The 27,769-nt window shown below is 45.9% G+C and overlaps 1 protein-coding gene across 5 annotated transcripts in view; it reads right to left on the bottom strand.

Moving 5' to 3' along the window:
- Window positions 1–27,769, bottom strand: part of ryk (receptor like tyrosine kinase) — a 434,764-nt gene that overhangs the window by 312,658 nt on the left and 94,337 nt on the right. For all 5 annotated transcript variants that reach the window (XR_013497447.1, XR_013497448.1, XR_013497449.1 and 2 more), the window contains exons 4-5: window positions 20,829–20,963; window positions 11,511–11,579 (exon numbers count right to left, since the gene is read on the bottom strand). Coding sequence is in view for 2 of the 5 variants with exons in the window: in XM_078209276.1 (XP_078065402.1) it covers window positions 11,511–11,579; window positions 20,829–20,963 (204 nt within the window). In the remaining 3 variants the exon portion in view is untranslated. The remainder of the gene's footprint in view (window positions 1–11,510; window positions 11,580–20,828; window positions 20,964–27,769) is intronic.

The raw sequence follows: 27,769 nt of genomic DNA, 5'->3' as shown, positions 1-27,769 counted from the left end.
TGGTGTTTTTTCTTTGATCGTTGCAAACGCGATGGGCCAAAGGGCCTCCTTCTGCGCTGTATACTTCTATAACTCTGATTTCCAGAACCTTGTGCTCTCCAATGGTATCTGACAAATCAGAACAGTACCTTATCACCTGTCGTCAAAATGACTAGCGGAACTGCATGAAAGAACAGCCAATGGCATCCATGAAGACCAAAATAGCACACAACTACAGGAACTGCACCAGCGGAACTGCTAGTGGGGCAGCGGTTTTGTACAGAAACAAAGAACAATGCAGCACAGGAACAGACCTTTTGGCCCTCCAAGCTTGCGCCGATCACATTGTCCTATCTGGGCCAACCGCCTGTGTCCCTCTATTCCTCATCTGTTCATGTGTTTATCCAGATAAGTCTTTAATGTCACTAATGTATCTGCCTCAACCACCTCACTTGGCAGTGCATTCCAGGCCACCACCACCCTCTGTGTAAAAAACTTCCCCTGCACATCTCCACTGAACCTTTACCCCCTTACCTTGAACTTGTGCCCCCTTGTAATTGTCATTTCTACTCTAGGAAAAAGCTTCCAACTGTTCACCCTATCTATACCCCTCACAATTCTTTAAACTTCTATCAGGTCACCCCTCTTTCCGGGGAGAATAATCCCAGTTTATTCAATCTCTCCTCATAGATAATACCCTCCTTTCCAGGCAACATCATGGAAAACCTTTTCGGTATTCTCACTAAAACCTCCACGTCCTTCTGGTAGTGTGGTGACCAGAATTGGACACAGTATTGCAAATGTGGCCTAACCAACGTTTTACATAACTGTAACATAATTTGCCAACTTTTATACTCAATGCCCCGCCCAATGAAGGCAAGCATGCTTTATGCTTTCTTCACCACCTTTTCCACCTATGCTGCCACTTTTAAGGGTCTGTGGACCTGTACTCCTGATGGTTCTGCCATTTATTTTATAGCTCCCACCTGAATTGAATCTACCAAAATGTATCACCTCGCATTTGTCCGCATTGATTTCCATCTGCAATTTTCCAGCCTGTCTATATCCTGCCGTATTCTTTGACAATCTTCATCACTATTCACAACTCCGCCAATCTTAGTGTCATCCACAAACTTGTTAATCAGGCCAATTACGTTTTCTTCCAAGTCATTTATATATATTACAAACAGCAGAGGTCCCAGCACTGATCCCTGCGGAACACCACTCACAGACCTCCATTCAGAAAAACACCTTTTCACCGCTACCCTCTATCTTCTATGCTAAGCCAGTTCTGAATCCATCTAGCTAGTTCACCCCGATCCTGTGTGAGTTAAATTTTTTGCACCAGCCTGCCATGTAAAGCCCATGTAGACAACATCCATAGCTCCTCACTCGTCAATCATTTTTGTCACCTCCGCAAAAAACTCAATTAAATTAGTGAGACATGACCTCCCTCGTACAAAACCATGCTGTCTGTTGCTAATAAGACCATTCAGTTCCAAATCCTATCGCTAAGAATCTTCTCCAACTGCTCCCAAACCTGGCGGGGAGGGTTGAATCACAACAAGAAAACCAGAACCAAAAAAAGTCACTGTCATATCTGATTCGTGAAGGGCAAAAAGAACATTCAAAACAGGTGATCTGGTTCACATAAAGAACTTCGGAGATGGTTCCAGTTGGGTCCCTGGGATCATTATGGAAAGAATGGGGCCAGTATTGTACAAGGATAAAGGCCAGGGCAAAGTTGTAAAGAAACACCTGGACCATCTCAGGGGCAGGGAGTCTTCTCCCAAGCAAGTTGCACTACTGGCCATGGAGGCAGCCGCCTCCATTGTCTGCCCTCAACTCAAAGTTGACCCCATATTAACGCCTCCAGAAAACAACAACACAGAGTCTAAGATGGAAGCAGAGGATGCTGACATCTTTGCTGAAGCACCGTCTTTGATGGACCAAGCGGCAGAAAGGCCTTCTTGCAATGGAGGTACAAAGAACAAAGAAAATTACAGCACAGGACCAGGCCCCTCGGCACCGACATGCTGCCTTACTGAACTAAAACCCCTTACCCTTCTGGGGACCATATCCCTGCATTCCCAACCTATTCACGTATTTGTCAAGATGCCCCTTAAAAGTCATTGTCATATCTGCTCCCACTACCTCCCCAGGTGGTGGGTGCGCGTTCCAGGCACTCACCACCTTCTGCGTAAAACACTTGCCTCATAGGTCTCCTTTAAACCTTGCCCCTCGCACCTTAAACCTATGCCCCCTAGTAATTGACTCTCCCACTCTGGGAAAAAGATTCTGACTATCCACTCTGTCCATTCCCCTCATAATCTTGTAGACTTCTACCAGGTCACTCTTCAACCTCCGTCATTCAAGTGAGAACAAACCAAGTTTCTCCAACCTCTCCTCATAGCTAATGCCCTCCAGACCAGGCAACATCCTGGTAAATCTTTTCCGTATCCTCTCCAAAGCCTCCACATCCTTCTGGTGGTGTGGCGTCCAGAATCGAACACTAGATTCCAAGTGCGGCCTAACTAAGGCTCTATAAAGCTGCAACATGACTTGCCAATTTATAAACTCAATGCCCCGGCTGATGAAGGCAAGCATTCCATATGCCTTCTTGACTACCTTCTTCACCAGCGATGCCACTCTCAGTGACCTGTGTACATGTACACCATGATCCCTCTGCCTATCGGTACTCTTGAGGGTTCTGCCATTTACTTTATATTTTCCATCTGTATTAGACTTTCCAAAATGCATTACCTCACATTTGTCCGGATTAAACTCCATCTCTCCGCCCAAGTCCCCAACCGATCTATATCCTGCTGTATCCTCTGACGGAGGCTTACCCAATGGGAAGTGAACAGCGTGGGGTTAAAAGATGTTGCTTCAAACCAGACCAGTATCCTGTAGGTCCCCGGATATTCACATGCATGCTGTATGTCTTGGGTGTAGCTCTTTCTTTGTTATCATTAAAGGACTTTTGGTGATGGAAGACTGGCATTGGCAGAATTACATTAAAGCCACTTACGTACTCTGTGATGTAGATCAGGGGTCTCCAAACTACGGCCCACGGGCCACATCCGGCTAACATCTGGCCCGCAGTCAGTGGGGCGGACGGGATTCCCGCTGCCGAAAAAACTCCCGCGTCCGGAACCCCGCCGCTGACTCAGGATCCGGAAGCGGGGACGGAAGCCACAGTCCGGACATTTGCTGCCGCTCCGCGCAGTGTCTGATGGACCCATGGGAATCCCCGCCCTCTTTATCAGCCTATTGTCCAATCAGAGCTGCTGTCCTGTGACTGACAGTTCGTTAAAATTTAACGAATTTAAACGAATCAGCAATTGAGACAACTGTTATCCAATTGCCGCTCTGCATTCACTGAGTGACAGCTGTTTTATCCAATCCATAAGCTCCATCTGTCTGAAATGAGCGAGAACAATGACAATGATGGCGGCAATTCAGACCAATTCAGTTATGGAAGGAAAAAAGAAAAGAAAAGTGGACAGTGAGTGCCACCTGTTCAACGAAGAATGGGGTGTAAAGTACTTCTTTGTACAAGCAGGTGATAAAGCCTTGTGTGTCGTATGCAACGAAACTGTTGCAGTTTTGAGGGAGTACAATGTACGTCGGCACTATGAGACCAAACATGAACCAAGTTATTCCCAATTCACAGGAACACAGCGTTCGGAAAAATTTGAATCAATGCAACGCAGGTTGCTTTCCCAACGACGTTTTTTACGCAGATAACTGAAAATGAAGCTTTAACCAAGGCCAGTTACAAACTAGCTTATGTGTTGGCTAAAAGAGGAAAGCCATTCACAGATGGAGATCTCATCAAAGAGTGTGTAATGGAAGCAGTGGAAGAGTTATGCCCAGAAAAAGCAAATCTGTTCAAAATCATCAATCTTGCGCCAAATACTGTTGCTCGTAGAATTGAGGATATACGAAGCAATATACCAAGGCTTCTAGAAAAAGAGAGAGGGCATGGGATCCAAGGGGCTGCTGCCCTGTGGATCCAGAACTGGCTTGCCCAAAGGAGGTAGAGAGTGGGTATAGATGGGTCTTTTTCTAAATGGAGGTGTGCTCCAGGGATCTGTTCTGGGACCCTTGCTGTTTGTCATTTTCATAAATGACCTGGATGAGGAAGTGGAGGGATGGGTTGGTAAGTTTGCCGACGACACGAAGGTTGGTGGAGTTGTGGATAGTCTGGAGGGATGTCAGAAGTTACAGAGGGACATAGATAGGATGCAAGACTGGGCGGAGAAGTGGCAGATGGACTTCAATCCAGATAAATGCCTAGTGGTCCATTTTGGCAGGTCAAATGGGATGAAGGAGTACAATATAAAGGGAAAGACTCTTAGTACTGTAGAGGATCAGAAGGACCTTGGGGTCCGGGTCCATAGGACTCTAAAATCAGCCCCACAGGTGGAGGAGGTGGTTAAGAAGGCATATGGTGTGCTGGCCTTTATCAATCGAGGGATTGAGTTTAGGAGTCCGGGGATAATGATGCAGCTATAGAAGACCCTCGTCAGACCCCACTTGGAGTACTGTGCTCAGTTCTGGTCGCCTCATTACAGGAAGGATGTGGAAAAGATTGAAAGGGTGCAGAGGAGATTTACAAGGATGTTGCCTGGATTGAGTGGCATGCCTTATGAGGATAGGCTGAGGGAGCTCGGTCGTTTCTCCTTGGAGAGACGGAGGATGAGAGGAGACCTAATAGAGGTATATAAGATGTTGAGAGGCATAGATCGGGTGGACTCTCAGAGGCTTTTTCCCAGGGTGGAAATGGCTGCTACGAGAGGACACAGGTTTAAGGTGCTGGGGGGTAGGTACATAGAACATAGAAAGCCACAGCACAAACAGGCCCTTCGGCCCACAAGTTGCGCTGATCATATCCCTACCTCTAGGCCTATCTATAGCCCTCAATCCCATTAAATCCCATGTACTCATCCAGAAGTCTGTTAAAAGACCCCAACGAGTTTGCCTCCACCACCACCGACGTCAGCCGATTCCACTCACCCACCACCCTCTGAGTGAAAAACTTACCCCTGACATCTCCTCTGTACCTACCCCCCAGCACCTTAAACCTGTGTCCTCTCGTAGCAACCATTTCAGCCCTTGGAAATAGCCTCTGAGAGTCTACCCTATCCAGACCTCTCAACATCTTGTAAACCTCTATCAGGTCACCTCTCATCCTTCGTCTCTCCAGGGAGAAGAGACAAAGCTCCCTCAACCTATCCTCATAAGGCATACCCCCCAATCCAGGCAACATCCTTGTAAATCTCCTCTGCACCCTTTCAATGGCTTCAACATCTTTCCTGTAATGAGGTGACCAGAACTGCGCGCAGTACTCCAAGTGGGGTCTAACCAGGGTCCTATAAAGCTGCAGCATTATCTCCCGACTCCTAAACTCAATCCCTCGATTAATGAAGGCTAGTACGCCGTACGCCTTCTTGACCGCATCCTCCACCTGCGAGGCCGATTTAAGAGTCCTATGGACCCGGACCCCAAGGTCCTTCTGATCCTCTACACTGCTAAGAATGGTACCCTTCATATTATACTGCTGCTTCATCCCATTGGATCTGCCAAAATGGATCACTACACACTTATCCGGGTTGAAGTCCATCTGCCACTTCTCCGCCCAGTCTTGCATTCTATCTATGTCTCGCTGCAACTTCTGACATCCCTCCAAACTATCCACAACACCACCTACCTTGGTGTCGTCAGCAAACTTACCAACCCATCCCTCCACTTCCTCATCCAGGTCATTTATGAAAATGACAAACAGCAAGGGTCCCAGAACAGATCCCTGGGGCACTCCACTGGTCACTGACCTCCATGCAGAGAAAGACCCCTCCACAGCCACTCTCTGCCTTCTGCAAGCAAGCCAGTTCTGGATCCACAAGGCAACAGCCCCTTGGATCCCATGCCCTCTCACTTTCTCAAGAAGTCTTGCATGGGGGACCTTATCGAACGCCTTGCTGAAGTCCATATAGACCACATCCACCGCTCTTCCTTCGTCAATGTGGGGAAATGTTTGGGGGAAGTTTTTCACACAGAGGGTGGTGGGCGAGTGGAATCGGCTGCCGTCAGTGGTGGTGGAGGCAAACTCAATAGGGTCTTTTAAGAGACTCCTGGATGAGTACATGGGACTTAATAGGATGGAGGGTTATAGGTAGGCCTAAAAGGTAGGGATATGTTCGGCACAACTTGTGGGGCTGTAATTTTTCTATGTTTCTATGTTTCTAAGACAGTTAGTGAGATTTTGCAAGCCCAGGCAAGTCGTGGGGGTTACAGATAGTGTGACATGAACCCAAGATCCCGGTTGAGGCCATCCTCGTGTGTGCGGAACTTGGCTATCAGTTTCTGCTCAGCGACTCTGCACTGTCGTGTGTCGTGAAGGCCGCCTTGGAGAATGCTTACCCGAAGATCAGAGGCCGAATGCCCGTGACCGCTGAAGTGCTCCCCAACAGGAAGAGAACACTCTTGCCTGGTGTTCATTCATCCGTTGTCGTAGCGTCTGCATGGTCTCCCCAATGTACCACACCTCGGGACATTCTTTCCTGCAGCATATCAGGTAGACAACATTGGCCGAGTTGCAAGAGTGTGTACCGTGTCCCTGGTGGATGGTGTTCTCATGTGAGATGATGGCATCCGTGTCGATGATCCGGCACGTCTTGCAGAGGTTGCTGTGGCAGGGTTGTGTGGTGTCATGGTCACTGTTCTCCTGAAGGCTGGGTAGTTTGCTGCGGACAATGGTCTGTTTGAGGTTGTGCGGTTGTTTGAAGGCAAGAAGTGGGGGTGTGGGGATGGCCTTGGCGAGATGTTCGTCTTCATCAATGACATGTTGAAGGCTCTGCAGAAGATGTCGTAGCTTCTCCGCTCCGGGGAAGTACTGGATGACGAAGGGTACTCTGTCCGCCGTGTCCCGTGTTTGTCTTCTGAGGAGGTCGGTGCGGTTTTTCGCTGTGGCGAGTCGGAACTGTCAATCGATGAGTCGAGCGCCATATCCTGTTCTCATGTGAAACTTGATGTCTGTGTCAATATGCGCGATCTTCTTGGAGATCCTCTCCATTTGGAGCTGGCAGTGTCTCCTCTCCTCTCCTCCAGTGTAATCACATTCTTCCTATAATGTGACGACCAGAACCGCACACACTACTTCAGCTGTGGCTGAACTGGCAGCAAAGTTCTATACAACTCCAAAATGACTTCCCGGCATTTATAATCTATGCCTCGATTGATCAAGGCAAGTGTCTCATATGCCTTTTACAGCAACCCACTAATATGCCCTACCACCTTCAGATATATGGACAAGCACGCCAAGGTCCCTTTTTTCCTCAGAACTTCCTAATGTCATGCCGTTCACTGAATACTTCCTTGTCAAAGTACCTTCCAAACTCCTTCCAACACTATTCTATTTATATCTTCCTGTCACCCGGCCTCAGCCTCACTGTTAACCACCTGGCCAATCTTTGGGTCACCCCCAAACTTACCCCCCACATAGTCATCTATATCGTTTATATAAATGACGAATAATAAGGGGTCTCGCACAGATCGCTGTGGTGTGCCACTGGACACTAGCTTCCAGCAACTAAAGCAGCCTTATATCATCAGCCTCTGTCTCCTACAATTAAGCCAAATTTGAATCCACATTATCAAATTATCCTGTATCCCATATTTATTTGCCTTCTTTATAAGTCTTCCATTTGGGCCCGTGTTAAAGGTTTTGCTGAAATCCATATAAACTGCATCAACTTACCACTCTCATCTACACACCTGGTCACTTCTTCAAAAAATTCAATCAAATTTGTTAGGCATGACCTCCCTCTGACAAAGCCACGCTGACTATCCCTGATCAAACCTTGCCTCTCCAAGTGGATAAGGATGCTCTCCTTCAGACCTTTCTCCAACACTACCACTGACATGCAACTCACTGGTCAGTTCCCTGGCTTATCCCTGCAACCATTCTTAAGTAGCAAAACTACATGAGCTGTTCTCCAGTTCTCTAGCACATCTCCCGTGGTTGGAGAGGAATTAAAAATTTGGGTCAGAGTCCCTGCAGTCTCCTCTCTTCCCTCCCATAGCAGCCTGGGACACACTTCATATGGACCTGTAGATCTGTCTACTTTTAAGCCCACCAGCACCTCAAATACCTTGTCACTCCTTTGCAGTCTCTCTCTCTCTGAGGTCCTTACCTTCACCCTCATTCTCTAGGGTGAAGACAGATGTGAAATATTTGTTCAACATACGACTGATATCCTCTGGCTCCACCCATAGATTGGCCCCATGGTTCTCAATGGCTCCTACTCCTGCTCTGGTTATCCTTTTCCCATTGATATACTTCTAGAATATCTTGGGATTTTCCCTACTTTTACCAGCTAAAGCTTTCTCCTATCCTCTCTTTGCTCTCCTAATTGCTTCATTAAGCTGTACCCTACACTTTCTGTCCTTCATTAATGCCTCCACTGATTTGCTCCCCTTGTACTTGCTAAAAACCTCTCTTTTCCTTTTCATCACATCCAGAATATCTGAGGCCATCCGGGATTCTCTGGGCTTGTTACTCCTTCCTAACACCCTAGAGAGAACATGTTGTGCCTGGGCCCTCCCCATTTCCTTCTTGAATGCCCCCTACTGCCCTTCTGAAGACTTCCCCATTAGTAGCTGTTCAGTCTACCTTGTAAGAAGTTTAACAACACCAGGTTAAAGTCCAACAGGTTTATTTGGTAGCAAAAGCCACACAAGCTTTCGGAGCCCCAAGCCCCTTCTTCAGATGAGTGGGAATTCTGTCACTCACCTGAAGAAGGGGCTTGGAGCTCCGAAAGCTTGTGTGGCTTTTGCTACCAAATAAACCTGTTGGACTTTAACCTGGTGTTGTTAAACTTCTTACTGTGTTTACCTCAGTCCAACGCCGGCATCTCCACATCAGTCTACCTTGGCCAGATCCTGCCTTATTTTATTAAAATCCACTCTCCCCCAATCAAAAACTTTTTTTTGCAACTTGTCTATTTCTTTGTCCATAATAAGCTTAAATTGTACCATGCTGTGATCGCTATCATTAAAATATGTCCCTAACACCACCTCATTCACCTGTCCAGCTTCATTCCCCAGAGTTACGTCCATCTCTTGTTGGACCTGTACATCCTGCCTTAAATGTTCTCCTGTACATATTTCAAGAAATCCACTTCATCAAAGACCTTAACACTGTGTATATCCCAGTTAATGTTGGGAAAGTTGAAATGACCTACTATAACTACCCTATATTTTATTTGTTTCACACAACTTCTTGAATTGTGCTCTTCATATTTACTCCTCAATTTCCCACTGACTATCTGGGGATCTATAATAAGCACCCAGCAATGTGGTTGAATCTTTTCTATTCCTAATATCAACCCTCAAATCCTTATTTGATGCACCGTCCAAGATATCATTTCTCCTTACTGCAGTAACTTCTTAACCAGTAATGCAATGACCTCTCCACTTTTACCCCCTCACCTGTCTTGCCTTAAGATTCTATATCCCAGAATGACTGTTTTACTGTATTATGCAGTGTCCCTATTCTGCTAACAGTCTGTGTCCCCCTCCCCATGCCAAATTAGTTTAAACTCCCCCCAACAGCACTAGCAAACCCACCTGAAAGGATGTTTGTCCCGTTCTAGTTCAGCTGTAGACCATTCCACTTGAACTGGTCCAACCTTTGCAGAAATGTTCCCAGTGATCCAGGAATCCCTCCCTCCTGCACCAACTCTTAAGCCACACATTCATCTGCACTATTCTTCTATTTCTGTGCTTGCTACTGGCACTGGGCATAATCCAGAGATTACAACCAGAGAGGTTCTGCTTTTTATTCTACTACCTAGCTCTCTGAATTCTTGATGCAAGACCGCATCCCTCTTTCTACCTATGTCATTGGTACCAACATGGACCATGACCTCTGTCTTATCATCCTTCCCCTTCAGGCTGCCCTGCCGCCAGTGACATCCCACACCTTGGCACCAGGGAGGCCACACACCATCTTGGAATCACTTTGACGGCCACAATAGCACCTATCCGTACCCCTGACTACAGAATCCCCGATTACTATTGCTCTTCCTCTCCTCCTGTACAGACAGGCTGCCTGTGGTGCCAGAAGCTTGGCTGTCTGCACTTCCTGGAGGAACACAGTAAGAGTTTTAACAACACCAGGTTAAAGTCCAACAGGTTTATTTGGTAGCAAATACCATAAGCTTTCGGAGCGCTGCTCCTTCGTCAGATGGAGTGGAAATGTGCTCTAATGTGCATCTGACGAAGGAGCAGCGCTCCGAAAGCTTATGGTATTTGCTACCAAATAAACCTGTTGGACTTTAACCTGGTGTTGTTAAAACTCTTACTGTGTTCATCCCAGTCCAACGCCGGCATCTCCACATCATGACTTCCTGGAGGAACCAGCACCGTCATCAGCCTCCAAAATGCAACATCAATTTGCAAGCAGGCCCCCAGGAAACTCCTGAACTATCTGCCTGTTTCTCTTGGACTGTTTGTTGATCATCCATTCCCTTCCTTTCTCAAGTTCCATCAGCTGCGGTGTGACCACCTCTCTAAACGTGCTATCCACAATGCTCTTAGACTTGCAGATGCTCCAGTGTCCCCAACCATAGTTCCAGCTCTGAAACCCAAGCTTTCAGGAGCTGCAGCTGCACACACTTCCTGCACACATGTTGGTCCCGGGCACTGGCAATGTGCCTGGCTTCCAACATAGAACAGGAGGAGCAAATCACAGTTTGAGCTCTCCTGCCATGACTAAACCCTTTAAATTTAAAACTTTTGTTTTAAAATCAAAATTTATGCTACAAATAAGGACACAGAGCACAAGAGCAAGGACATTATATTGCACTTGTATAAGTACAGTAGATCAGCCTCAGCTGCACTATTGTTTCTAGTTCTGGGCACCACACTTTAAGGGTGGGGGCAAAAAAGAATCACATGAACGGTTGCAGGGATGCGGAATCTCAATTACGAAAATCGATAGAAGTCTCACAACACCAGGTTAAAGTCCAACAGGCTTATTTGGAATCACCTGATGATGGAGCAGAGCTCCGAGAACTCGTGATTCCAAATAAACCTGTTGGACTTTAACCTGATGTTGTGAGACTTCTTACTGTGCCCACCCCAGTCCAACTCCGGCATCTCCACATCATGAAAGTAGTTTTTCTTGAGATGGGATGTGACAGAGGTATTCAAAATCATGAGAGGACTGGATAGGATAGGTAGGGAGAAACTGTTCCCACTCATGAAAGGATTGAGTACGAAACAAATCTGGAATGCGCTGCCTGAGTATGTGGTGGAGACAGGCTCAGCTGAGGCATTCAACAAGGAATTAGACTGTTATTTGAAGAGGACAAATGTGTAAGGTTTTTAGGATGAAGGTCATTAAATGAAATGCTCATTCAGAAAGCGAGTGCAGACATAATTGGTCAAATGGCCTCCTTCTGCGCTGTTAACAATTTTGTGATTCGATAACAACAATCAACTTTACCCAAGTCATTACTCACATGCAGTTCTTCCATCTTTGCTGCTGTTTTTGCCTGGGTAAATGAGATTTTTCTCTTCTTGTTCTGGTTCTAGAGAGATTTAAACAAAGGCCATAATATGTAATTTTTTCTTAAATATCAATAGTTATTTGTGCTAAAATACTCATATTTTTGCCCCCAAAGATTGCTGGCTGCAATTTGCAGTTCGGGAACTGTAAGTACATGCTGAAGTACGCACGCTGGAATACCACACCTAAACAAATTCCAAATGGAAAGAAAACATTTTTCAAACAATTCACTAACAATACTTTTTATAAGAAAAGTGAACAACTAAAACAGCAGAAGTTTATAGCTAGTTAGCCCATCGTTTCTTTACTGGTCTTTCACCAACACAACCTCTTTTTCTTTGTTCTTTCATGGGATGTGAAAGTGTGCAGAGGACGCTGAAAGTCTGCAAAGGGATATAGATAATCTAAGTGAGTGGGTGAGGGTCTGGCAGATGGAGTACAACGTTGGTAAATGTGAAGTCATCCATTTTGGTAGGAATAACAGCAAAATGGACGATTATTTAAATGGTAAAAAATTGCAACATGCTGCTGTGCAGAGGGACCTGGGTGTCCTTGTGCAGGAATGGGCGGCACGGTAGCACAGTGGTTAGCACTGCTGCGACACAGCTCCAGGGACCTGGGTTCGATTCCCAGCTTGGGTCACTGTCTGTGTGGAGTTTGCACATTTTCCTCGTGTCTGTGTGGGTTTCCTCCGGTTTCCTCCCACAGTCCAAAGCTGTGCAGGTTAGGTTGATTGGCCATGCTAAAAATTGCCCCTTAGAGTCCTGAGATGCATAGGTTAGAGGGATTAGCGAATAAATATGTAGGGATATGGGGGTAGGGCCTGGGTGGGATTGTGGTCGGTGCAGACTCGATGGGCCAAATGGCCTCTTTCTGCACTGTATGGTTTCTATGATTCTATGAATCTCAAGGAGTTGGTTTGCAGGTGCAGCAGGTAATTAAGAAGGCAAATGGAATTTTGTCCTTCATTTGCTAGAGGGATGGAGTTTAAAAACAGCGAGATTATGTTGCAGCTGTATAAGGTGCTGGTGAAGTCACACCTGGAGTACTGTTTTGGTCTCCTTACTTGAGAAAGGATATACTGGCACTGGAGGGGGTACATAGGATATTCACTAGGTTGACTCCAGAGTTGAGAGGGTTGGCTTATGAGGAGAGACTGAGTAGACTGGGGCTATACTCATTGGAATTCAGAAGAATGAGGGGGGATCTTATAGAAACAGATAAAATTATGAAGGGAATAGATAAGATAGAAGCAGAGAAGTTGTTTCCACTACCGGGTGAAACTAGAACTAGGGGGCATAGCCTCAAAATAAGGGGAAGCAGATTTAGGACTGAGTTGAGGAGGAACTTCTTCACACAAAGGGTTGTGAATCTGTGGAATTCCCTGCCCAGTGAAGCAGTTGAGGCTACCTCGTTGAATGTTTTTAAGGCAAGGATAGATACATTTTTGAACGGTAAAGGAATTAAGCGTTATGGTGAGCAGGCGGAGCTGAGTCCACAAAAAGATCAGCCATGATCTTATTGACTGAGGAGCAGGCGCGAGGGGCCAGATGGCCTTACTCCTGCTCCTAGTTCTTATGTTCTTATTAGACTTTTAAATCCCAATTTTTTTTTATTATATTCAAATTCCACCATCCGCTGTGTTGAGATTCAAACCTGGGTCCCCAAACCATCGTCCTGGGTCTCTGGATTACTAATCCAGTGACAATACCACAATGCCACAAATCTAGTTGCACAGCCTATCTCTCTCTCCCTCAAATATTCAACACATCTTTCCATAAAAACAATGGTCACTGCCTCAACCACTCCATTTCAAACAATTCCATATTTTGAGAACCATTTGTATCAAAATTATTTTCTTAATCACCCTCCTTACCAAGTGATAATTCTAAATTAATGACCTCTCAACATGAACACCTCAATTGTAAGTATTATTAGAACATTTTAAATCAGAAAATTATGGGTTCAAGTCTCGCCTCCAGAGACTTGAACATAAATATTTATGCTCACATTCCAGTGCAGAACAGCTGCATCGTCAGAGACAACACCTTTCAGTTTAGATGTTTATCCCAACTCTCACATGCCCCCTTAGGATGGCATAAAAATCAGTATTTAAGAGGATTAGGGGAATTCTCCCTTCAAAGGTTAGAGGGAGCAGGCAGAAAAGTGGACTTAAGTCAGTACCATCCAGTAACTTACTGTGAATGATCAAGGCCTGTACCATTCATCAGCTTACTGTGAATGTTTGCATCATGGCCTTCAAGTGATCCGAGCTGAAAGGTGATGACACCTCCCCTGGAAATGTAGCGTCCCTGCCTAGCTATACCCTTCAATATTTGTCTTACCCAATCACCACAATGGTAGCATAAAAGCAAAGATGCTGGAATCTGAAACAAAGACAGAAAATGCTGGAAAATCTCAGCAGGTCTGACAGCATTTGTGGAGAGAGAATTGCAAGTAGCTTTGTTCTATGGGCTGAATCCTACAGATGATTGGATAGAGGTTTCCTAAACTCATTTCACATGGGACCTTTTTTAAAATCAAGTTCTTGTCGTATAATAAAACATCCCAGGATGCTTTACAGGAACATTATCAAATAAAATTTGTCCTTGAGCCACATCACAAGACATCAGGACAAGGACCAAAGGTTTGGTCAAAGAAGTAGGTTTTGAGGATTATCGTGAAGGGGCAAGAGAGACAGCAATTTAGAGAGGACATTCAGGCAGCTGAAGGCATGGTCATCCGCATCCTTTAAAGAGTATCTGGATGAGCACTTGGCACATCATTCCATGCAGGGCTATGGGCCAATCGAGTCTGGATGACCCTTTGTCAGAGCTCTGCTCCTCTGACACATTCTCTTCCTTTGGGCATTTCGTCCTGTTCCACCTTTCTCACTTGGGTCATTTAAAATCCTCATTCTCTACAATCCAAGCGTCTTATCGTGATATTTTCATTTATTTCCTCTCTCAGCCTATGCTTAGCAACTGCTCATCCTTAGCAATTGCAACGTCATCATGCTCTCTCTCTCGCTCTCTGATCAGTTAATCTTTATCTCCATCTGATTTCCCCAAATTCACAGTCACTGCCACACCCTTGACCCTGTGCTGGGATAGTCATCAATATTTTATATATTTAAAAATGAATGCACTCAATTCGCCAAGGACTGAATGGGTATAGGTTTCAATCATTGCAAATAAAATATAAAATGCAAAAAATGATAAAAAGAATAGAGTAGAATAGCATGCCGATTGCTAGATTTGTGTCTTTATGTTATCAGGGATTAAAGTTTAACAGTCATTAATACTTGCTTATTGCATGCATGAAATATGGCACTGTACTATTCTCAACCGTTGCCATTTTACATGTTCATGCCATAGAGCAGCACGGTGACACAGTGGTTAGCACTGTTGCCTCTCAACGCCAGGGACCCGGGTTCAATTCCGGCCTCAGGTAACTGCCTGTGTTGAGTTTGCACATTCTCCCCGTGTCTGTGTGGGTTTCCTCTGGGTGCTCCAATTTCCTTCCACAGTCCAAAGATGTGCAAGTTAGGTTGATTGGCCATGCTAAATTGTCCCCATGTGTCAGGAAGAAGAGCGGGGTAAATATGTGGGGTTAGAGAGAGAGGATCTGGGACGGATTGTTGTCGGTGAAGACTCGATGGCTGAATGGCCTCTTTCTGCACTCAGAATCATCCAGCGCAGAAGAGGCCCTTTGGTCCACCAAGCCCACACCGACACATTAGAAACACCTGAACTCCTAATCCCATCTGCCAGCACTTGGCCCATAGCCCTGAATGTAATGATGTGCCAAGTGCTCATCCAGATACTCTTTAAAGGATGTGGATGACCATGCCATCAGCTGCTTAGATCCCAAGCTCTGACAATCCGCTCTAAATTGCTGTCCCTCTTGCCCCTACACAATAATCCTCAAAACCTATTTCATAGAAATCATCACAGAAACCCTACAGTGCAGAAGGAGGCCATTCGGCCCATCGAGTCTGCACTGACCACAATCCCACCCAGGCCCTACCCCCACATGTTTACCCGCTAATCCCTCTAACCTACGCATCCCAGGACTCTTATGGGGCAATTTTTAACCTGGCCAATCAACCTAACCCGCACATCTTTGGATTGTGGGAGGAAACCGGAGCACCCGGAGGAAACCCACGCAGACACGAGGAGAATGTGCAAACTCCACACAGACAGTGACCTGAGCCGGGAATCGAACCCGGGACCCTGGAGCTGTGAAGCAGCAGTGCTAACCCCTGTGCTGCCGTGACGTGCTATTTCTTTGGTCCTTGTCCTGATGTCTTGTTATGTGGCTCAAGGACAAATTTTATTTGATAATGCTCCTGTAAAGCATCCTGGGATGTTTTATTATATGACAAGAACTTGATTTTTTAAAAAGTCCCATGTGAAATGAGTTTAGAAAACCTCTATCCAGTCATCTGTAGGATTCAGCCCACAGAAAAAAGCTACTTGCAATTTGTTTCTAATTGCACAATCTCAGCAAACATAGAACATAGAAAAAATATAGCACAAACAGGCCCTTCGGCCCACAAGTTGCGCCGGTCATGTCCCTACCTACCTAGGCTTATATATAGGCTTACCTATAACCCTCAATCCTATTAAGTCCCATGTACTAATCCAGAAGTCTCTTAAAAGATCCTATCGAGTTTGCCTCCACCACCATTGACGGCAGCCGATTCCACTCACCCACCACCCTCTGAGTGAAAAACTTACCCCTGACATCTCCTCTGTATCGACTCCCCAGCACCTTAAACCTGTGTCCTCTCGTAGCAGCCATTTCAGCCCTGGGAAAAAGCCTCCGAGAATCCACCCGATCTATACCTCTCAACATCTTGTACACCTCTATCAGGTCACCTCTCATCCTTCGTCTCTCCAAGGAGAAAAGACCGAGCTCCCTCAGCCTATCCTCATAAGGCATGCCAACCAATCCAGGCAACATCCTTGTAAATCTTCTCTGCACCCTTTCAATCATTTCCACATCCCTCCTGTAATGAGGCGACCAGAACTGAGCACAGTACTCCAAGTGGGGTCTGACGAAGGTCTTATAAAGCTGCATCATTATCTCCCGACTCCTAAACTCAATCCCTCGATTGATGAAGGCCAGCACACCATACGCCTTCTTAACCACCTCCTCTACCTGCGAGGTCGATTTAAGAGTCCTATGGACCCGGACCCCAAGGTCCTTCTGATCCTCTACACTGCTAAGAGTCTTACCCTTGATATTATACTCCTTCATCCCATTTGACCTGCCAAAATGGACCACTACACATTTATCTGGGTTGAAGTCCATCTGCCACTTCTCCGCCCAGTCTTGCATCCTATCTATGTCACGCTGCAGCTTCTGACATCCCTCCAACCTATCCACAACACCACCAACCTTCGTGTCGTCGGCAAACTTACCAACCCATCCCTCCACTTCCTCATCCAGGTCATTTATGAAAATGACAAACAGCAAGGGTCCCAGAACAGATCCCTGGGGCACTCCACTGGTGATCAACCTCCATTTAGAAAAAGACCCATCTACAACCACTCTCTGCCTTCTGTAGGCAAGCCAGTTCTGGATCCACAAGGCATCAGCCCCTTGGATCCCATGCCCTCTCACTTTCTCGAGAAGTCTTGCATGGGGGACTTTATCGAACGCCTTGCTGAAGTCCATGTAAACCACATCTACCGCTTTTCCTTCGTCAATGTGTTTAGTCACATTTTCAAAGAACGCCACCAGGCTCGTAAGGCACGATTTGCCTTTGACAAAGCCGTGCTGACTACTTTTGAGCATACTAAACTTCTCTAAATGTTCATAAATCCTGTCCCTCAGGATCTTCTCCATCAACTTACCAACCACTGAGGTTAGACTCACCGGTCAGTAATTTCCTGGGCTATCCCTAGTCCCTTTCTTGAATATAGGAACCACATCCGCAATCCTCCGGAACCTCTCCCGTCTCCATCGACGACGCAAAGATCATCGCCAGAGGCTCTGCAATCTCTTCCCTCGCCTCCCACAGTAACCTGGGGTACATCCCATCCGGTCCCAGCGACTTATCTATCTTGATGCTATTCAAAATTTCCAACACATCCTCTTTCTTAATGTCCACATACTCAATCTTTTCAGTCCACCTCAATCCTGTAGTACAACCACCCAGGTCTAAAGGCTCGAAAAAATGTTACTGTGCAGTAAAGGATGCTCTCCTGGAGCTGTTATTAGGTCACTACATAGCCAGCGAGTGGCAGGTGTCATCTGAGCTGGCTTCACCTTTCAGCATGAGTGATGTGTGTTTTGCCTGTGGTCTTGCCTGACTATGACTGCAAGTACAGCATGGATGTGCTTGCTCCTCACCTGTATTGTGGAGAAAACTCCTGTCCCATTCTGAAATCTCACGGCCTCTTTGTCCAATCGCCCTTTCTTGACAACAAATGGGGGATGCGAGTGTTATCTGCTGGGGACTTGATTCTGCGGTTTGGGGGTTACCCAAAGCTGAGGACAGTATCATCTAATGGATCCCTAAAGCTCCTGGGACCCTTTCTCTGCATTTTCGCGAGAAAGGACCAGTTCTATGGTTTTCTTAAGGTCCATATTCAGCTCAGTCAGTAAGCTTTGTTTGGGTCACAATATTATATTCCATAAACTAAACGGTCCCTTAACATTTCCGGAGGTGCTGGCCCATACACACAGCATTCCGCCAATTTCAACAGTCTCGTCAAGAATTCCATAACCGGTTCCCCAGAAAGTCTATTTGCCATGTTAAACCTGTAGCGCAATATGGTTTTGGGGTCGTAATAATTTGCTACAAATCTATCAGTTCGTTAAAGGATTTTGAATCCGGGGCTGCCGGGTAGGTTAAACTCTTTATGATTTTGAAAGTTGGGGCCCCACAAGCAGTCAGGAGGATAACTTTTCGCTGGTCATTCCCTTCTATCCCGCTTGCCCAGAAGAAGTATTTCATTCGTTCAGCGTACTGGGGCCAATCCTCCATACCCACATCATACGGTTCCAATTTTCCGAACTGCGGCACTTTCAAATCCCCTGTTACTGTCTCACCAGGTTCTTTGAAAGTTAAGGTTATCTGAAACATTCCTTGTTTGTCGTTGCCAGTGTAATAACTCAAGAAGCCCAACTAGAAAGGAATGATATTGATTTTTAAACACAAAATAAGCCACTACTCAGTGGCATAGATACACAAGTGTAAACCGGGACAATTATTCCACAGACCCTTCCTGGTGTCTGCTTTATGAAGGGTTCTGGTGACGAATTGCACCTGGGCAGGCAATTACCTGTTACCAAGGGAACTCATATTCAATAAGCCCCACAGGTAGATCAATTAGAGATTCCCCAAGGGACCCATGCGGGTTATCACAGTCAGGAAAGGATTAATTGGCAACGGTCACAGTAGTAGCCTTTATTTCATGACAGTGGTTGATCAAGTTGCCAGAGAGAACCTGAATAAACTTGTACTAGTAGAGTTGGCTTCACTGCTAAGACAGTGTTCAAACTCAAAAAGAGAATCTAATTTCATACTGTAATCAGAGATTTAGAATAGGATACAGAATATAAAATGGTATAGTCTCTGCGTATTCTGACATCACTCTTTCATCGCATTCATTTTTGTCATAATAAATTGCACCATTTGACTGCAGTTCACTCCCACCCAGTCTGATGTTGGTAAAGGAAAAGGGAATGACAAAGCAGTATTAAAGCATCGCTGTGTTGTATATGTTGACTCTTTGAAAGAAGAGCGAGGGAGAGCGACTCTTTCTAGTGGCCCTGCAATTTTTTCCTTTGAAGTATTAATTAAATTCTCTTTCAAAAATTACTACAAAATCTTTTCTATCAGGCAGTGCATTCCAGATCATCATAACTGTCATTCCGAATAGGTATTTTTCTCACATTCTTTTGCCAAACATCGTAATTCTGTGTCCACTGGTTTCTGACCCTTCTGCTGTGGGAAAAGCTTTCAGCTTCTCTACTCACCAAGACCTTTCATGATTCTGAGACCCTCTATCAAATCTACAATTAACTTCACTATTCTAAGGAAGATAACGTCATTTATATGCAAAGCTGGGCTGAAAAATGGCAGATGGAGTTTAACCCTGATAAATGTGAGGTGATTCATTTTGGTAGGACAAATTTAAATGTGGATTACAGGGTCAAAGGTAGGGTTCTGAAGACTGTGGAGGAACAGAGAGATCTTGGGGTCCATATCCACAGATCTCTAAAGGTTGCCAGTCAAGTGGATAGAGCTCTGAAGAAGGCCTACAGTGTGTTAGCTTTTATTAACAGGGGATTGGAGTTTAAGAGCCATGGGGTTATGCTACAACTGTACAGGACCTTGCTGAGACCGCATTTGGAATATTGTGTACAGTTCTGGTCACCTCACTATAAGAAGGATGTGGAAGCGCTGGAAAGAGTGCAGAGGAGATTTACCAGGGTGCTGCCTGGTTTGGAGGGTAGGTCTTAAGAGGAAAGGTTGAGGGAGCTAGGGCTGTTCTCTCTGGAGCGGAGGAGGTTGAGGGGGAACTTAATAGAGGTTTATAAAATGATGAAGGGGATAGATAGAGTGAACATTCAAAGACTATTTCCTCGGGTGGATGGAGCTATTACAAGGGGGCATAACTATAGGGTTCATGGTGGGAGATATAGGAAGGATGTCCGAGGTAGGTTCTTTACGCAGAGAGTGGTTGGGGTGTGGAATGGACTGCCTGCAGTGATAGTGGAGTCAGACACTTTAGGAACATTTAAGCGGTTATTGGATAGGCACATGGAGCACACCAGGATGATAGGGAGTGGGATAGCTTGATCTTGGTTTCAGATAAAGTTCGGCACAACATCGTGGGCCGAAGGGCCTGTTCTGTGCTGTACTGTTCTATGTTCTATTATAGGGTCTGAGTAGCATTTCTATTTCGTTGAGGAGTAATTCAGGGTCAAACTTTTGTTTTTTCTAATGTGCTGTGGAAGATCAGCCAGGGTGCCTCACATTATCCGACAACTTTATATATTCAGACAATAAGAGAAAGGTTGTGCTCCCCCCCGCCACATCACACACATCCTCCCATCATGGACTGTGGAATTTTGTTTTAGTATGGATAACCACGAGAAGGGGAAATCCAAAATTCCAAATCTCGGCACAAACAAGATTCACCATAAATTCATCTAACCTCAGTCTTAAAATTAAACCAACAGTGTTTCATTAATGGCTTGGAGTGGGAAACGAAGGATGCACAAAACACTTGTACGTAGCACCCCTTACTTTTGTAGCAGATTTTCCTCCTTTTGAAGTTCAGGACTGTGATGTTCTTTGATGAGTTAATCGTCAGGTTAAGCTGCACTTCCATAGTCACCTCTGAATCAAGGTTTCCTGTGCACAAAAGGTCCACTCGAAATACTGCGGAAAACCAGAAAACTTGTGAAGCTTTTTGTTAAAATCTGCCTGGCTAAAGATCCAAAGGAGAAAATTACAATTTTCAAGTATAAACAAATTTCAGGAGTTCAGTTATATGAGAATTGTCAGTAATGAATTTATAATGCACTTTGGCAACAGATAAAATCCATAAAAAGGAGCAAATGGACAAGAGTCCTGGAAACATAGAGCAATCAAACAAACTGACATCTTCATAGCTTTTATCCAAGTCACACAGCTCCCAAGGAAATCAAAGGAGGAGCTGTGTGCAAAAAGTTGTTAATAGATATACATTTAGATTCACAGTTGCTTTACAAGAATTTTACATAAATTTTATTGAAGCAGAAAAATAATTCCAATAGCTTAGAAGTAATCGACAGCCCAGGAGTTTCTTTTTTTTTGCACCTCATTGATTTACACGTCGTCAGGCTAGTGAAGACAATTTCAAAGACACAAGCACAAGGACAATGATCTAATGATCTAACTTCCGAGGAGTGGCAATCATAGTCAGATTGTCACTCCGTTCCTTTTAACTTGCACTAGAATGCAGCTGCACTTTTGGGCCTGATCTTCCAACTATTGCCGAGAGAGAAATGTGCAGTGCAGCCATTTGGAAATCCTTTTAGTCAAGGGCAGTGCCCCCTTTTTAGCAGCACTAGCCGCTGAAAAACAGGTTAGTTTCAAGGTCTCAGTCACCTTGAGAAGTCAGGGAGAAGGTCAAGTGTGTAAGGTAAAAGGGTAGCATTGGGAGGGTTAGGGGGAGGAGCGCATCTTCTGGGGTCCCCCACCCAGGTATGACATCGGAGAGCAGAAGTTACGGGCCCACTGAGGGTAGTGCATTTTTATATCTCAGTTGAAAATTCAAGAGCAAAGGTGTCGAAAAGAACCAATGTAAAACAGTCGATATTTTCCAGACTTGGAAATACATTACAAGCTTCTTAATAGCTACATCACGTCTGTTATAGAGTCATAGAGGTTTACAGCATGGAAACAGGCCCTTCGGCCCAACTTGCCCATGCCGCCTTTGTATTTTAAACCCCTAAGCTAATCCCAATTGCCCGCATTTGGCCCATATCCCTCTATACCTACCTTACCCATGTAACTGTCTAAATGCTTTTTAAAAGACAAAATTGTACCCGCCTCTACTACTACCTCTGGCAGCTTGTTACAGACACTCACCACCGTGTGAGAGAAAAAATTGCCCCTCTGGACACTTTTGTATCTCTCCCCTCTCACCTTCAACCAATGCCCTCTAGTTTTAGACTCCCCTACCTTTGGGGAAAGATATTGACTATCTAGCTGACCTGTGCCTCACGTTATTTTATAGACTCCATAAAATCATCCCTCAGCCTCCTACGCTCCAGAGAAAAAAATCCCAGTCTATCCAGCCTCTCCTTATAACACAAACCATCAAGTCCCAGTAGAATCCTAGTAAATCTTTTCTGCACTCTTTCTAGTTTAATAATATCCTTTCTATAATAGGGTGACCAGAACTGTACACAGTATTCCAAGTGTGGCCTTACCAATGTCTTGTACAACTTCAACAAGACGTCCCAACTCTTCATAGAATCATAGAATCATAGAAACCCTACAGTGCAGAAGGAGGCCATTCGGCCCATCGAGTCTGCACCGACCACAATCCCACCCAGGCCCTACCCCCACATATTTACCCACTAATCCCTCTAACCTACGCATCCCAGGACTCTAAGGGGCAATTTTTAACCTGGCCAATCAACCTAACCCGCACATCTTTGGACTGTGGGAGGAAACCGGAGCACCCGGAGGAAACCCACGCAGACACGAGGAGAATGTGCAAACTCCACACAGACAGTGACCCGAGCCGGGAATCGAACCCGGGACCCTGGAGCTGTGAAGCAGCAGTGCTAACCACTGTGCTACCGTGCCGCCCCTCTTGTATTCAATGTTCTGACCGATGAAACCAAGCATGCCGGATACCTTCTTCACCACTCTGTCCACCTGTGACTCCACTTTCAAGGAGCTATGAACATGTACCCCTAGGTCTCTTTGTTCTGTAACTCTCCCCAATGCCCTATCATTAACTGAGTAAGTCCTGCCATGATTCAATCTGCCAAAATGCATCACCTCGCATTTGTCGAAATTAAACTCCATCTGCCATTCGTCAGCCCACTGGCCCAATTGATCAAGATCCCAATGCAATCGGAGATAACTTTCTTCACTGTCCACTATGCCACCAAACTTGGTGTCATCTGCAAACTTACTAACCATGCCTCTTATATTCTCATCCAAATCATGAATATAAATGACAAATAACAGTGGACCCAGCACTGATCCCTGAGGCACACCGCTGGTCACAGGCCTCCAGTTTGAAAAACAACCCTCGACAACCACCCTCTGGCTATTGTCAAGAACAACTGTTGGACTTTAACCTGGTGTTGTTAAACTTCTTACTGTGTTTACCCCAGTCCAACGCCGGCATCTCCACATATTGTCAAGAAGCCAATTTTGTATCCATTTAGATACCTCATCCTGGATCCCGTGAGATTTAACCTTATGCAATAACCTACCATGCGGTTTATGTTTATGATGACCATGAAGGATCAGCAGTCGATCTACCTGTGAACTTCCTGGGGTGCGAACAGCGTTATTGAGCAAGAGGAGACTTGCCAAATGAGAAGTGGTCAGCAGAGATATTTTAAGCCTGTAACTTTATGCGGGCTGGAGACTACCTGACTAAGCCACAGGAGAAGCCTTTTCTTTCGTTGCACCATAAAGGTTGTCGGTGATGGGAACCTGGCACTTGGCTACTACTTGGCGACATGGAGAAAAAATGAGGGCGATTCTCCCATCGCACTGCGATCCTGCAGTGTGCGCATCTCCCAAAGCCGGATACCCGTCGCCTTCTGAGCCACGCTGGAAACAGGCAGGAACACCAGGTAAGTGATTTAAATCTATTTTTAATGTAATTTAAATCTGATTAGCTGGCCCGGAACTGAATTTTCCGGGCCCGCTAGCATCTCCCACCCAGTCAGGAGTATTTCACTTCAGCGGGGTTCAGACTAGCCCCCCACTTTTGGGGAACTAGCGGGACGATCCCGCTGGAATGAAGGTGGAGCAATCGGGGCCCCGCAGGGAGTTAGGCGGCGGGAGTTGGTGCTCTCTGGGCATGAACCCCCTGGCACTGCCCAAGGGGCAAAGTGCCAATGCCCAGGGGGCATCTTGGCACTGCCCATCAGGCAAGGGGCAGAGCCTAGGGGGCGTGGGGGGTCCCGCTGCCACTCTGCCATTGCGATTGGGGCAGGAGGGAGGCCAGCAATCGGGGTGGGCTGGGAAGGGGCGGAGGGGGGCTAGAAATTGGGTGGTCCTGGACAGGGGTGGGGGGGGAGGGGCGGGTTCGGGGCTGGCCCATGAATAGACGTGAGGGGGGGGGGGCCGCGATCAGGCCGGGGAGGGGGGCAGCAGTGTGGGGGTTCCGGGCTTGCCAATGATCAAGCTGGCCAGAAAACTGCAGGTTGATAGATAAGGGCCACCGCTCATGCGCAGAGACCCAGAACTGTCAACCTTCAGCATGAATAGGCCCCGCCCCCCGAGCTTTTAATGATATTCCTGATTGTGACGTCTGCATTGCAGAGTGTGGGAGATTCGTATCTGAAGTCGCACTGAAGAAACCAGTGTGATTTACACCAGTTTTCCAGCAAATTCGCCACTTAGAACGCTTTTGGAAGAATCGCGGCCAATATTGTTTCCTCTATCTTCATCTTTCCCTCCGGACAACATCCGAACATTACGAATTTCTCCAATAACAAAAGACCATTATGCCTCTTTTTGGGAAATTAGAGTCCTATGACACGAGTGAAGAAAACTGGACCCAATACACTGAGCACAAACTTTAGTTCTTCCATGCCAACAACATTGAAGTTGATGAAAAGCAAAAAGTGATATTGCTAAAAGCATGCAAGGCCACAACTTTCAGTGTGATAAGAAGTCTGACCTCTCCGAATGCCCCTGACTCAAAAGCTTTGAATAAACTAGTAAAAAAATCACGATGACCTGAAGCTTCCGGTAATCCTCCAGAGATATTGCTTCAAAACAGCTGGAAGAACTCCTGGGAAACCTATCACTGAGTTTTTGGCTGAGCCTTTGCGGAAACTAGCTGAACGCTGTAAATTTGGACTGCCTCCTAATGAAATGTTGCGGGACAGATTGATATGTGGCATAAATGACTTGACCATCCAAAAGATGCTGTTAGCAGAACCCAATTTGGACTTTAGAAAAGCCACCGAGGTAGCCTTGTCACTTGAGAATGAGAAAAAGAGGTTCAGGAACTACAAGGAGCATCAGGCAGCAATGGACAACTGGGGGAGGGACCTCATGCAACCAGTCCTCAATAATAATATGAATATTATTCAATATAGGAACCCTAATGTCACCACCGGTCAAGGAATGGCAGTGCCAACTCCAAGAATAAGAACATACTCCAGAGGTGTCTAGATGCCAGTTGATGGATTATTACACGCACTATCAAAGGACATAGCCACAGCTACGTTACAGAAACAGGCAAAATGCGTGCTGCTTAGGAAGAAAGCAGAGGCTCGTACCTGAGCATACTATGCAGGGTTCCCCTCTTTCAGAGCAAGGGACACTGCAACTGAATCATCTTCTAACAATAAAAGTTGTCCTGAAAATGGTGGAATTACAAGTAGAGTAGGAATTATTAGTCATAGGAATTACACAGTGGGGCGGCACAGTGGTTAGCACTGCTGCTTCACAGCTCCACGGACCTGGGTTCGATTCCCAGGTTGGGTCACTGTGTGGAGTTTGCACATTCTCCCTGTGTCTGCGTGGGTTTCCTCCGGATGCCCTGGTTTCCTCTCAGACCAAAGATGTGCAGGTTAGGTTGATTGGCTGTACTAAATTGCCCATAGTGTCCCAGGATGTGTAGGATAGAGGGATTAGTGGGATAAATGTGGGGGGTTGTGGGGATAGGGCCTGGGATTGGATTGTTGTCGGTGGTTTCCTTCTGCACTGTAGGGTTTCTATGATTCTAGTAAATGGCCATCCCTTGAAGATGGAGGTGGACAGGGGAGCCGCAGTCTCCATTCGAGAGAAGAGATTTATAAGCACCTCCAATCGAGCATCCAACTCCTGAGGTTAGAACATATGATGGGCACGCTGGCCATCTACATGAGGGAACCTTGACAAATAAAAGGTACCACAGTGGCCCCAGCGACTTACAGACAGCAATCATTTTGTCTCCCAATCATTGTTGTACGGGAGCACGGACCAAGCATAATGGGGAGATACTGATCCATCCGATTCGACTCAACTGGTTGGAGATCTTCAGGCTAGACGTGGGGGACTTTACAAAGTTAACAGTTAGTAAATTGAAGTTTTTCAGATGGGCCTGGGAAAATAGAAGGAGTCAAGGCCAAAATCTATGTTGACCCGATGTTACATCTATGTACTTCCCAGCCAGGTCAGTCCCTTACTCCATTCTGGAGAAGGTGGAAACTAAACTCAGGTGCCTTGAAAACTTGGGTATGATAAGGCTGGTGCAATTTTCAGAATGGGCCATGCCCGTAGTCCCTGTTCTTAAGCATGACAAGTCATTCGTATTTGCAATGACTATAAACTGACGGTCAATCGAGTCTCCAAACTCGATAGGTACCCTGTGCCCCAGATTGAAGATCTGTGCGCCAAGCTACCAGTTGGCAAGATATTCTCCAAGTTAGACATGAGCCACGCCTATCACCAGCTTGAATTGGACAAGTCCTCCCGGCAAAATGTGACAATCAACACACATAAGGGACTCTACGAGTTTACCCATTTGCCTTTCGGGGTCTCGTCAGTATGAGCCATCTTCCAAAGAGTTATGCAGAACATCCTTCAAGGGCTACTCAAAGTAGCAGTATACTTAGATGACGTCTTGGTAAAGCAATGTGACCTGTGCCAGAAAAATCAAAAACTTCCACACTCAGCCTCCTTACACCCATGGGAGTGGCCTGGCAGGCCATGTGTGTATGTACCTGTGGACTTTGCAGGTTCCTTTATGGGTTCTATGTTCTTAATCATGGTGGATGCGCATTGCAAGCGCATGGTGATATACCGCAAGTGCTCCATGATTACTCAGGCTACGATCAGGAGATTGTGGCAAAGCTTCAGCACACATAGAATACCGGAAGTCCTGGTTTCTGATAATGGCATGGGCTTTACTAGCGATGATTTCCAGAACTTCATGCTCTCCAATCATATCCAACACGTCTGGAGTAATCAAATGGACTGGCAGAACAGGCAGTTCAAACCTCAAAAATGGCATGAAGAAACAACCTGCAGCATTCATGAAGTCTAGATTGGTACGATTTGTGTTCGATTATAGGACCACACCGCACACTCCAACAGTTGTTCCAGCCAAGCTGTTGATGGGACGACGGTTTTGTACTATTATTCCCAAACATGATGGGGAAGGTGGCATCCCAAAAGGAAATGCAAAAAAAGAAACTTTGATTCCATGAGCTCAGAACGAACTGTTGCAATGGGTGATCTGGTTTTAAAGAACTTTAGGAATGGTTCCAAATTGGTCCCTGGAATCATGATGGAGAAAACAGGACCAGTATCTTAGAAGATCAAAGTTCAGGGTAAAACCCTTAAGAAACACAAGACCGCTTCAGAGTCAGGGAGTCCTTGCATGAGCTGCCTCTGCAACTGACCATGGTGATAGCCACTGCCGGTGCTAGTCCTCAGCTTGAAGTTGACTCCGCGTTGGCCCCCCCAGATAGCAAAGATACAGACTCAGAGATGGAGACTGAAGAAGT

The sequence above is a fragment of the Mustelus asterias genome, chromosome 3, assembly GCF_964213995.1.
Source record: "Mustelus asterias chromosome 3, sMusAst1.hap1.1, whole genome shotgun sequence".
Taxonomy (NCBI): Eukaryota; Metazoa; Chordata; class Chondrichthyes; order Carcharhiniformes; family Triakidae; genus Mustelus; species Mustelus asterias.
Note: the sequence above shows the minus strand (reverse complement) of the source record. Positions and strands in the feature narration are given on the sequence as shown.